This window comes from Eretmochelys imbricata, chromosome 1 (assembly GCF_965152235.1).
Source record: "Eretmochelys imbricata isolate rEreImb1 chromosome 1, rEreImb1.hap1, whole genome shotgun sequence".
In the NCBI taxonomy this organism is placed as follows: Eukaryota; Metazoa; Chordata; order Testudines; family Cheloniidae; genus Eretmochelys; species Eretmochelys imbricata.
In genome coordinates, this window is record NC_135572.1 from 70,051,973 (window position 1) to 70,064,892 (window position 12,920).

The 12,920-nt window shown below is 37.7% G+C and overlaps 1 protein-coding gene across 3 annotated transcripts in view; it reads left to right on the forward strand.

Moving 5' to 3' along the window:
- Positions 1 to 12,920, forward strand: part of TDRD3 (tudor domain containing 3) — a 306,660-nt gene that overhangs the window by 256,100 nt on the left and 37,640 nt on the right. The window contains exon 13 of one of the 3 annotated variants that reach the window (XM_077812198.1): positions 8,252 to 8,722. The exons of the other annotated variants lie outside the window; for them this stretch is intronic. Coding sequence (XP_077668324.1) covers positions 8,252 to 8,299 — 48 coding nt within the window. The 3' untranslated portion in view covers positions 8,300 to 8,722. Of the gene's footprint in view, positions 1 to 8,251; positions 8,723 to 12,920 lie in introns of those variants that run through there. 3 annotated transcript variants of the gene reach the window in all.

Genomic DNA, 12,920 nt, shown 5'->3' on the forward strand with positions numbered 1-12,920 from the left:
AGCAGCGGGGGTCTGATAGGGGGCGGGGGGCCGGGCCACGCCTGGATGTTTGGGGAGGCACAACCTCCCTTAACCATCCCTCCATACAATTTCAGAAACCCAGTGTGGCCCTCAGGCCAAAAAGTTTGCCCGCCCCTGCCCTAGCATCACACCTCACTGCCTTCACAGCTTACATTTAGGCAGCAAGCCTCCCTGTTGTTAATATTTAGGCAGACAGAATGAATATGACTGAGACGACTTTATTGTTATTCTCTAATCTAACTACTGATGGCTTCTTGCTTATCACCTTGTATGTCTAGCCTCCTAAAAATGAGGCAGCCAAGTAAGGTTCTTCTAACATACTGTTTCTCAAACTGAGGGCCCCAACCCAAAAGGGAGTCGTAAGACTATTATAGGGGGGTCATGAGTGCAGTGGCTAGTGTCCAGGCGCCTAGCTCTGAAGGCAGTGCTGCCGCCAGCAGCAGCGCAGAAGTAAGGTATGGTATGGAGGTGGGTCTTCACGGTCTGAAATATTTTCAAAGAGGGTCCCAGCAAAAAAAGTTTGAGGACCCCTAACAATCTAATATAATAATTCAAAGATTGCCTTAGGAGAACTACCCATGTCTAGCTGCATCCATTAGAAACACAACATTCTTCTTTTTATATCTGCTTCAGATAAGCTTCAAGAACTTTGGCTCTTTGGCTCTTTCACCATTAGGAAAACCTCCAGGTTGATAGTTGGATTCACAATGTGTTGAATGAATGATTGAGGATTCCCTTATGCAGGATTTCCTACTACCTCCTCTCCACCCCCCCCACCCACACACTCACATAGTTTTCATCTGGAAGGCTACCATTGCAGGCTCTGTCTCCCATAAAGGGTCTCATGGTCATGATCTCTCTACTCCCATGAAAACTCTAGGTTTGGGTTTTTGTGGATATGTGCCTTCAAAATCCAATTTTTCCATTATGATGGTTTAGTTTCCAATCTCTTCTCAGTGGCAAAGAGTCCTGTGGCACCTTATAGACTAACAGACGTATTGGAGCATAAGCTTTCGTGGGTGAATACTGACAATACGTCTGTTAGTCTATAAGGTGCCACAGGACTCTTTGCTGTGAGTATTCACCCACAAAAGCTTATGCTCCAATACGTCTGTTAGTCTATAATGTGCCACAGGACTCTTCGCTGCTTTTTCAGATCCAGACTAACACGGCTACCCTTCTGATACTATCTCTTCTCAGTTAAACTAAAACAAGACTTTGCTGTGGGTCTCTGAGTTTCTTGAGTCTTTCCCCATTCTTGTGAGGGAACACTTTGACAGAAAGGAAACAGCAAGGAGTCTTAGATTCCTGTTACTTCTTCCAAAGGGTATCATTCATGTTTGGTCATCTTTTCCTTTTACATAGGAAGTCGTAGACTCATAGAATATCAGGGTTGGAAGGGACCTCTGGAGGTCATCTAGTCTAACCCCCCTGCTCAAAGCAGGACCAATCCCCAATTAAACCATCCCAGCCAGGGCTCTGTCAAGCCTGACCTTGAAAACCTCTAAGGGAAGAGATTCTACCACCTCCCTAGGTAACCCATTCCAGTGCTTCACCACCCTCCTAGTGAAAAAGTTTTTCCTAACATCCAACCTAAACCTCCCCCAATGTAACTTGAGACCATTACTCCTTGTTCTGTCATCTGCTACCACTGAGAACAGTCTAGATCCATACTCTTTGGAACCTCTTTTCAGGTAGTTGAAAGCAGCTATCAAATCCCCCCTCATTCTTCTCTTCTGCGACAAAACAATCCCAGTTCCCCCAGCCTCTCCTCATAAGTCATGTGCTCCAGTCCCCTAATAATTTTTGTTGCCCTCCACTGGACTCTTTCCAGTTTTTCCACATCCTTCTTGTAGTGTGGGGGCCCAAACTGGACACAGTACTCTCCTTTGAGTAGTCTCCTATACTTCTGAGAGTGTGGTTTCCTTTCCTCCATTATCTTCTAACAGACATAACCTAGGGTACATCTACACGAAAGCTGGGAGCATGCTTTCCAGCTCGGGTAGACATATGTGCTAGCTCTGCTTTCATTAGCATGCTTTAAAAATAGCAATGTAGCCAAGAGATGGCTTGGACTAGGTTTGTATGCAGGTGGCTACCCCTGGCCATACTGCTATTTTTAGTGTGCTAGCTTAAAAAGAACTAGTGTGTGTTTGTCTACTCATGCTGGGAAGCACACTCTCAGCTGCAGTGTAGACATACCTGTACAGATGCAAGCAGTATGGAAAGCAGCTCTTGAGGTTCACCTGGATTAGGAGTCTGTGAAGATTTCTCATCTTGGTACGTGTAGGCTGTACAATTCCACATGTTTCTCTCTGAGTCTAGGTTGGCAAATGCTCGTCAAGCAGACCATTGTAGGCCATTTTCCCATCTTACATTCAGGCATTTCTCATTCATCCAGCCTGTGTAATATCACTACTTGTTATTACAGATTACATCCCTTTCCCCATTTTGTGGTTGCTCAGAAGTGTTAAACACCTTTACCATCTAAAAGATAAACTTGCCATCCCACTCTTTTAACCTTTCAGAAAGTCTTTAACTGAACCTAATCAAAGTCAATGGTTTAGGTATCCAGTATGATGATTTTCTCATGTTGGGGACAGAGTAATTTTTCTTGGTACAGTCCTTAAGTTCTTTAATTTTAAAAGGGACTGTTTTCCCCCCTCCCATTTCCTCAAAAAATGTGGCTTCCAGGACTCTCAGAGCATAATGTGACTAAGCTGTTCTGACTTCTATCTTACAATCCTTTTGTCATCTGAAAGGACACCTTTAGTTTCTCTTTTTATGGGACTTTATAAACTCTCGTGTTTAGCTCCCTTAGTCCAATAAGATGTTGAAATATCTAATTTCTTATAGAGAAAGCATTGTCTGTGCAGAAGTTAATTTGGTCAGTACATATGCCGGTTACGGAAAGAGATAGACACACCTCTTGGGTAGGTACTGTTTCACTACATCTGCCCTCTATCTGGAAGTATATGATGGGGGAAGAGACAATGGTTGACAAAAAATTGACTGGTAATTGTTGAAGCAATCTCTCTTCTCTATTTTGCTTCCCAACCTCTTTTCCCCCATTAATTTTGGGAGTCTGACTGGCTGCCCTTAAAGGATTAGCTCAGGAATTTTATGAACAAAGAAGGAAGTGAGAGGACTCGAAGAATTATCCCTGCCTTGATTGACGGTTTTTTGCTCTCTGGTAAGAGGAGATGTACATGTTGAGTGGTAGAGAAGAAATTATGACAAACCGTATTCTTAGTAAATAATTAGTAAATAATTGTATTCCATTTTCTATTATTTTCTACTACACACAGTACATATTCAGTAGATACAGAACTCATGGTGAAGGTTTAGTGTCTCATCCTTGGACGGTCACACCGAATGCCCTGATAATTTGGGTTTTCTTCATTAGTAGGCATTCTGTAGGCATTATCAGATTCCCTCTGCCAAAAAATGTTCTCCACTTGAGGAAATACTTCTTAAAAAATTAATTTCAATTGACTGTGAAATGGCTGGCTGCCTTGGTAGTGGTAAATCATAGGGAATATTTTTTTTTCCCCATTGAGACCTGCAAAATATAGCAGAAATACGAAGACAATTAGTAAAAACTTGCTAAGAGTACTGTGTTTCCTGTTCTGTTGTTCAAGCAAACCATTTTTTGTTCTCAGGTTGAGTTATCAGACAGTTGTTTTAATATTGGCAAGAATGGTACTGAGGGTCTCCCTCTATGTTCACAATGCCAATGCAATTGATAGTTTATTTCATGTCCCAAGAAAGGCTTTTACAGTTTAGAGAGTTAACTGGTGGTAGGCTTCTGAGTTTGGACTTTTCTGTTTACAACTATAGGAGAATAGTGATAGTTTAATAATCAGTGCTGCTCAGGAAACTCATGAGATCTATAACATTTCCTACAAATTAATCTGCTTTTATGGCTTGTGAAGATGTAAAACTTGAATTGGAGAGGTATTTATCTGTTTGAGGCTTATATAAAAATAATGTCTACACTATAAAAATTGCCATATTTAAGCTTGGCTGTTAGGCAAATTTAGGGAACAGCTAACAACTTCATTAAATTCCTCTTCTAGCTTTGATCTGTTGTGTTGCATAATGAGATGAATACATATGGCTAATTTTGCATGTGTGTTCTTCCCACGTATGCAGTGTTGTTATGTCAGTCCCAGGATATTAGAGAGACACGGTGGGTGAGGTAATATCTTTTATTGGACTGATTTCTGTTGATGAGAGGCAAGTGACATTTACAAGGGAGCTGAGGTGGGAGAGGCCAGTTTTCGTTTTTAGCCTCAAGCTTCGAGGCACCAGTGAGCCAATGCGGACAGAATTGTAAAATTCAGGTCAGATTATGTCATTAGTTATCCTCTGTGGAACAAACAACCAAAAAATGGCTTTGGCATTTCAGTTGCCAAAATATTTAGCACAACTATATTTTCGTGTCATAGTTTTGAGACCCAATTAGGTCTTACACAAACTAACTTAGTGTCTTTTCCCTTCTAGCCAGCACTAAAGTTAATAAAGTTAATCAAAACATGGTTTAATATGAGAAGTTCTGAAGCATTTCAATAACTGGAATTAGGGGGAAAATCTTCTTTTGTCTTTATACTGGGTTTTATTTGAATAGTGTTATAATCTAATTTTCTTTTTTTTCTTTTTTTTTTTTTTTTACCAGAATGTTAACCATTGACAGTAGTTATCATATTTTGGCATTGGAGATATCACAGTATTTCCTAATATTCAGAAATAAAATTTAGCTTTTGGTATCTCAGATACACTTGTGGAGTTACTGTTGGCAAATGTTGGCTTTTTTAATGGCAAACTCTATAAGTGAAATGGTAGGTCTTAAAAAGAGCCAGATTGACACTTCTGTAGACTGAAGTCTTGTACCTCAGTTCTTAGATAATCTCCATTGATGCATTTTATATTATATGTACTATTATTATTATGTATTACCAGAGAGCCTGTTTCCCTGGTCATGAACCAGTACACCATTGTGCTAGTTGGTGTACAAATACGGCTAGATCTAAGACAACTAAGAAATGAAATAGAAAAAATAACTCTGTTCATTGTTGAACAAGTTGATTTAAGCCAATTTGCAATTTGACAGATATTTATTTCCTTATCTCTTTGGGGAATTTGCATAGGTAATTCAGACAAAATAAATTTTAAGAACCACCACTGAGTTAAATGCAATCCCGATCAGACTGTAAAAGTCAAAATATTACCCTTCTGGTTAAAATACCTCACTACTGTTATGGCACATCTAAGGGCTTGTCTTCACTACTGTGCTAAATTGGCACCAGTGCAATTGATGCAGCGACATCGATTTAGCGGGTTTGGTGAAGATGTGATAAATCCATTGACATAATTAATCCACCTCAACGAGAGGCGGAAGCTATGTCAACGGGAGAGCATGTCCCACATGGTGTAGACGCCGCATTAAATCAATGAAGTTTCGTTGCTCAGCTAATTGATTGTTTTACACCCCTGAGCGACGTAACTGACGTCGACTTAAGCAGTTGTGTAGACAAGGCCCTAGATATACAACCATTTTTGTCATAGAGGACCTGAGTAATTTGGTGATTGGAGTACTTCATACAAATGTCTTCTCAATATAACCAACTACTATAATATGTAAACCTTTGCAGAAACTGAAGGTTTTTTTAATTTTACACATATCCCAACTTTAATGAGTAACAGGGTATAATACTTACCCTGGAACCATATCTTTGAGTCCTCTTTGAGAATCCATATCTTACTCAGTGGGATATTGGATATTTACACTCCACCTGGGAGATATGGAAAGTAAGTAAAACTTGGCAATGTAGTATAGTGGATAGAGCATGCACTGGGACTCAAGAGATCAGGGTTCTATTTCTGGCTAAGCCACTGGTTTGCTGGGTAGCCTTGGACAAATCACGTGTCCCTGTGTTTCAGTTTCGCCATCTCTTTGTAAAGCCCTTTAGATCTATTGATGAGAAAAGTGCTATAGAAGAGCTAGGTATTATTTTATCCAAGTTGTTAGAAGTTAGTTCACAGTTCATACTAAATTTCCCTGTGCCATTATGTCATTAATGGCCTCTGATATCTACTTTAAAGACTGATGACAACATCTGGTTCTAGTATCTCCATCTTTCTCATGTATATGCACTAAAAGTAATAGCAAAGTATACTAAAATGCTATTTTTAATATTCAGAATAGCACATAGTCAAAATAGGAGTGAACAGCATACCAGCAGCTTACCATATGAACAGACAGTGGGAAACTTAATTCTTGTGTTCCTCAATTCTGGATATAGTGATTATTTACATATGTAGCTGCCAGCAGTCCTAGTGCCATACTTCAAGAGTAGTTTCAAACACATTCAGAGTATGGGTATTTTAATTTCTAAGTCGAAGTTACAGAACACAAACTGCAAGAAATGTCTTCTGGATGTGAAGTACTCAGTGGTATTGGATCCATTTACAACTTGCTGCAAACACCTTGTCTCAAGAATCAGCTTCTTGGAAACCATGACATGTATGCCATGACAACATATTGGCTATCTTTGAAGTAATGTGACCTACAATCTTGAAAACCAGATTTAGGCACAGACTAATTGAAGTCTAACTGGAAGTAATTTATTGGTCTCCTTCTGACTAGGGGTCCAATCCTGTAAAGTACTAAATCTCTCTTGTGAGGTGTACTGAGCTATCTTAACTCTCATGGAAATCAGCATCTTGTTTTGGGCCCTGTGAAAGTATGCTTGGTACATACTAGTAAAAATGACAACCCCGTGCTCTCAGAATATGGATAGATGAAAAATATGAATACATTTCCCCTTTCTCCAAATTTCAGGATCATAGCCACCAGTGTATGAAAGAAGTAATGTGGAAAAAAATCCTACATCTCTTCTTTTTTCGAATTGCATAGTCTGTAAGAAAGGAGATAAAAGTTTCATAGAGATGATTTACCTCGTAGGTTAGAAAAGTGTTTTAACCAGTATAGCTGCACATAATCCACAACTGTAGATTATCTGGTATATCTCTTTTCACAGAAATTACATCCTGTCAAAGGTACACCTGACAGCAACTCCATTAGGGTTTTCAGAATTATTGTTCATTTTATTTCTTTTGGTTTATATAAAAAAAACTCTTAACCAAGAAATCAGGGCTTTAACATAATTTAAATGCACAGCCATTGAAAAAACAAAGATATTAGTCACACAGCTACACTATTTTTTAAACACATATGCAGAAAAACTAAACTTGCATCTTTCTGAAATCTTAATTCAGTATTCAAATTAAACTCTTGGGCTCTGAAAACTCATGCATATAATTACAGTATTTATAACTGCTGAATCTGCCAGAACTGAGTTAGAGTGAATACTTCAATCTTTTTGTGGGGGGGATGTCAAAGGACTTTTAAGACTAACAGCTCCTTCACTTCTAAAACTATGGATTTGAGTGTCATTTTCAAAATGTGTTTATGAGCTCTACTCAAGTACCATAAATAAGAATCCAGTTAAACAATAGCAACTGGTTATCAAGAGAGCAGTACATTTCTCTGTTAGTTGTAAAATGTTTTAAGAAGTGATATAGATTATTTTCTAAATAACACTGTGGGTAAATTCTTGTAAACTGAGGCATATTAGCATTCAGCAAAATGCCAGGCATTGCTTTGACAGTACAGTAGCCAGAAATATTCTAACAGATTCTCCCCTGCATAGGAGCATCATGGAGCCAGTTACAGCTCCCTGACCCTGTGGGCCAGTCTATGCTAGCCCTACTGAACCTTACACCCATAAAGCTAGATCTAGCAATCACAGACTTTTGTTCTATTATGTCCTTTATACTGGGATAGGAGTGACTGGAGCAGGCTTTATGCCAGCAGTAAGATACCATCTACCATGGAATTCCAAGTGGTTCTGAGCAGAACAACAGGGTTGAATCATATTCTAGAATCTGGCCTGTTAATTATTGGAAGTAATTTTCCTGTCAACTTATTGTAAGCCTTTGATATCATATACTATTAACTCATTTCGCTAGAGATAGTAATAATAATAATAATTAATAATTCTTGTACTGGAACAGGTTAATCAAAAAAGTTTGTGAAGTTATTTCATGGGCATCCTGCTGTACTTACAACATAGTTTACCTGAGCTCATCTTTTTTTTCTCTGATGTCCTGGTAGTTCTGTTCTTTACTTATCCTACCCTTTTTCACCTTATTTCTGTTCTTAAAGATCTTCCATTGTGGGCAAAATGGAACTGAGGAGGAAACAAAAACATGAGTGTGTAGCTGTTGCAGCAGTGTCTGTTCCTTTGTTGATGGAGCTCCCTCAGTGCACACCTCCTTTCCTTTTTCTCTCTATGACAGTGATGGTGAACCTTCTTGAATCAGAGGGCCACAAGTGAAATTTTTCTAGTTATTGGATGCAGACTTTAGAAGGGCTTCAGTTGTGTTAAATCTTTCCCCTTTCTAGCTTTCACTCTTCTTCCCTATTCTACCTTTCTCACCTAATCTATTCCTCTCCTTGAAATTTTTCCCCTTTCAGTTATTTCTTCCTGGTCTTTCCCTTCCTTTCCTTTCAGTCTACTGTCATCTGTCTCATTCTGGCCCTGCCTCTCTTGACATCTGACATCAACTGGATTACGTCAGCGATCTCCACTGCTGATCATCACTTCTACCAAGGCTCAGAACTCCATTTGTGGCACAGCCAACAGAAATGGCATCAAATGCCATAGAGGTTCATCATCACTGTTCTAGGAGATGAGTGAAGTTGAGCCCTCAGTGAGAGAATCACTCTGGCCTTATAGCATAAGTTTCAGCCCAATTAAAGGAGGGAACTGCGGACCAAAGCTTGATGTCTTGACCCGAAAAGGACTATCTAATGCCATGTCATTGGGCGAGCTTCATCAAGGAGGGAAAGGAAGTACTGCAAACGTGAGTAAATCTTGTTTATTTGGGTTTTATTGTGCAGTGTTTTGCTTCTTATGTGAACTGAAAAGCTTTTAGTTAGATGTATGTCAGATTACGTGTTGACTTAAAAATTGCCACAATCCGACTCATTGTTCTGTTCTTCCTGCAGCAGCTGATGACATTGCTAACACCTGAAAGGAGAACATCCTTGCACTCCTTAGGTGCACGTGATACCATCAGCTCTTGCAGGTGGACCCAGAATCCTGAACTCTGATTTTAGCACATAAGTAAAGGTGGAATTTTTGCATGTATTTTCTTTTAAAATGTAAATGTATTTATAATTTTGAAGTCTGCACATAATGTTGAGATACTGCCTTGCAAGCCAACACGTACAATTATTCACAAAATCTTCAATTTTCAGTTATTGTATGGACAGTTGAACTTTTTTCTCAGTTTTTAAATTTCTTGGACTCCCATAAAAATAGTGGTATGCATTTGTAACATTTAATTGTTTTTGCAATACTTCCCTCATTTTTCATTTTAAGAGCTAGATATTAACTAGCTTTGTCACATTCTTTCCTTCACTCTGTCTTAAATCTTCAGTATCGTGCACATATTTGAAATTATGCTAATACCCCAAGTCATATGAGAGTTGGAGCTTGTTTATTCACTAGCCATATACTATGTGCCCAAACTCCAGCCTGCAACTCAGATTGAGGGATTTCCTTACCAAATTTGGGATCATGCGTGTGCATATATAATTCTTTCTAACTTAAAAATTGTAACTTTCAAAAATATATGATCATTTTTTATGGTGGTTTTTTACCCTGGCAGCCAAGTGGTTTTTCTCGCTTTATCTTTTGGAGGCTTCCTTGTAATCCTTCGAATTTTCTGTCCACTGCCAAAAGCCGGGATGCATGATGTCATTCTCACTAGATTGTTTTCTCAGTTGTCCAGCAGTATAGCAAATTTTTTTCTTACTCTAAAAGCAAAGCATATTATCTCTGTTAAGTGTGTACTCAATTCAAAAAAGCAGAGCCCTGAAATTGCCTAAAGCATATATTCCACATGGCACCAAATTAACACATCATCATTCTTTATTATCTTTGTAGAGATTTTAATTTTTTTAAATCTTTTTTTTTACCTCAATCATTTAAAAATTTAGACTTATTTTTTCTAATACTGAGCCAATTATTGGGATAGTCTTCTGTAACTCATCTTTATTTCCACTTGCTGGATTGCTTGTCTTTTCACATGTGATTTAAGAACCCAAACAGAATTCTCTGGGATTTTTCCACAGGAAGTAAAGGGTTGTATATATTTTGACACACATACAATATGCATTCTCAGTTTCTAATCAGTGATTCTTTTCCTGGTGGTTTGTTAAAATTTCTACTGTCCTGCCTTAATTAATGAAAGGTTTTTCTGTAAGATACCTTATTGCATCAGTTTGTCTTTAACTGCTAACTAATATTTACAGCCTGGTATTTACCACTGGATCACGTTCTTAATGCTTAGTATAAAGAACCTCTTCATTTTTGTGATAGCAAAACCAAGATGCTTGATTAGCAGTTCTGCTAACCAAGATGTCAAGGTAACCCAGTGGTTTCATAATGTGTTACGAGGGAGCTAAAATACTATCTCAGAAGGACTCTCAAAAATAATGATTTTCTGTCTTTGAGAATATTATGACACCTTGCATCTGGAAATGTTTGCATAGATCACAATAAGACTTTTACTGTCTTTTATGTGCCACTGGCAATAATTATAGTTTCAAATGTGAAAGGCCTGTGTTGTCATCCTGTGGACCTATCTCCCGCCGCAGGAGAATAGCAATTCTAGTGGAGTTACTCTGGGAGAATTGGACCCCAGGTTTATGTGATCCTAATTTTAAAGGAACGTAATTGTAAGATCTGCTGGGATGTCTGGTATTCAGGAAATAAATGAATGACCTGTCTTCAAAACTGGAGCAAACCAGTGAAATGTCAAGAAATGCTGATACTCGATGCTACATCTGTTGTTGTTGTGTACCTTCTATTAAATTCAAGTCTACTACGGGTCATCTGTCCTCTCGTCCGTGCCCTGATCTTTCCTTGATTTTCATAAGGAATTATTCGTTTCCTGTCATTTGGATATTAGATAGCTATTTTTCCCAGAAAAGGGCTAGGACAAATACTAATACTAATCTAACAGAATGTTTTTAAAAGGGCAGCTGTCTTTAAGACTTTTGATATCTGTGACACAGTGAAATCATTTTCCCAATTGGTGCTCTACTTGCTCTGTTAATGCTTTCAAATCTGTAGACGTCTGTGTTTCCAATATTTTCAGTCTTACTAAATAAATCATTGTCAATTTAGAATCCCAATTTAGTATGTAAAGAGCATTTATTTTGGTTATTGGGAAATACTGGGACTAATAAAGCAATGAGGACTGTTAAAAACTTGACAGCATGCCATGCCCAATGGAAATACATCATAGACTTTCATAGGATCCAGCAAGGAAAATGTAAAATAATTTGGCAACTTCTGACAGCTTACTAGGGATGCAAGTAGTAGAAAAGGTCTTGTACGAATAATTTAGTTGCTATATTTAAGGAAGGAACAAAGGATTGTTCAAGGAAGTGTAGACTTATAATTTCGTTTGTAAAAAAGTGTCTGTGAAATCATTACTAAAAGGAGAAATAGGAGGCATAATATATGTCGATTTCTTCTAAGCATTTAATACTTTGTAATGAATGAGATACAGTTTGGTCAAAAAAATGGAATGTTGAAATCAAAAAGTTGAAATTTGCTTAGGGAAGGAAATAGGAAAGTTTCAGGGGAAAATAAAACTGCTTAAGGTACATTGCAGTGCCCTACTGAAGTTTCTGTATTAGAATCACTTATTTACTTTCGGACAGAAATTCTGTTAAGGCATTCTTTATGAAAATGTAAACATTTGTTGCTGAAACACAACACAAAAGCAGTGGATTAAAAAAGGAATAAAGATTTGTAAAGGATTAAATGAATTTGGAGTCTGGTTTTATGGACTTGCAGTAGCTCGTGAATTTCCATATTCAAACAGCAGCGAAGCAGGGAACCAAACTCCTAGCCTATGTAAAAGACATGGTACACTGCAGAGAATGGATATTGGAGATAGGGTGATAGCTAGATAGTACATTAAAATATTTACATAATGTTGAGCAGCAGCATAAGAGATAAAGATTGTTTCAGGATCATGTGTAGATATGGAGCATAAATGGACAGGAATTATTCTGGCTGTATATACTGTGCTGACACAATAATTACATAGTTACTATTCAACGTCTCAAGAGATTTCTCAGTAAATCTTATAATATCATATGCTAATTCTATTTTATCCCATTAAATAAAATATTTTGCAGTAAATCTCACTGTAATTCTCATAATACCTGTAACTGTGCCGTTTGTCACCATTATCCCATATTATTAGTAAGACTACATTTAGAATACTGTGTAAATCAAATGATTTTATTACAGTTAGGATGATGCTAAAGCTGAAAAGGTTCAGCATACGGTTCAAGATTCAAAATTGGAGTGAGATTAATCAGATTTGCCAATTTTGCTGTCTAGCTATAGATAGATTTATACACTGTGTAAGTCTAGCTACAGATATATTCTGTGTGTGTATGTATTATATATCTTAGAAAAAATAATTATGAGTACATCTGATAGTAACGAGGTCCATAAATGAGATAATCTGTTTAAGGTACTTACTTATTTAAAATCTAATTCTCACATTTACTTATGCTGAGTAGTAGTAGCTTACTCCATGAGTAATCACGTAGAAAACAGTGGGAGTGTTCACACATTCAAATGTTACTCAGCAAGTTTAAAGCTGACAGATTTGGACCACCAGAAAAAAGAGGAAAATGGCTTATTATTCATTGAGGTGGAATACTCTTCTGTTGCAATATATATTTTTGTAAAAATCCCTAAATCACTAATAGAAGTACAAGTTTAAATCCATGGAAA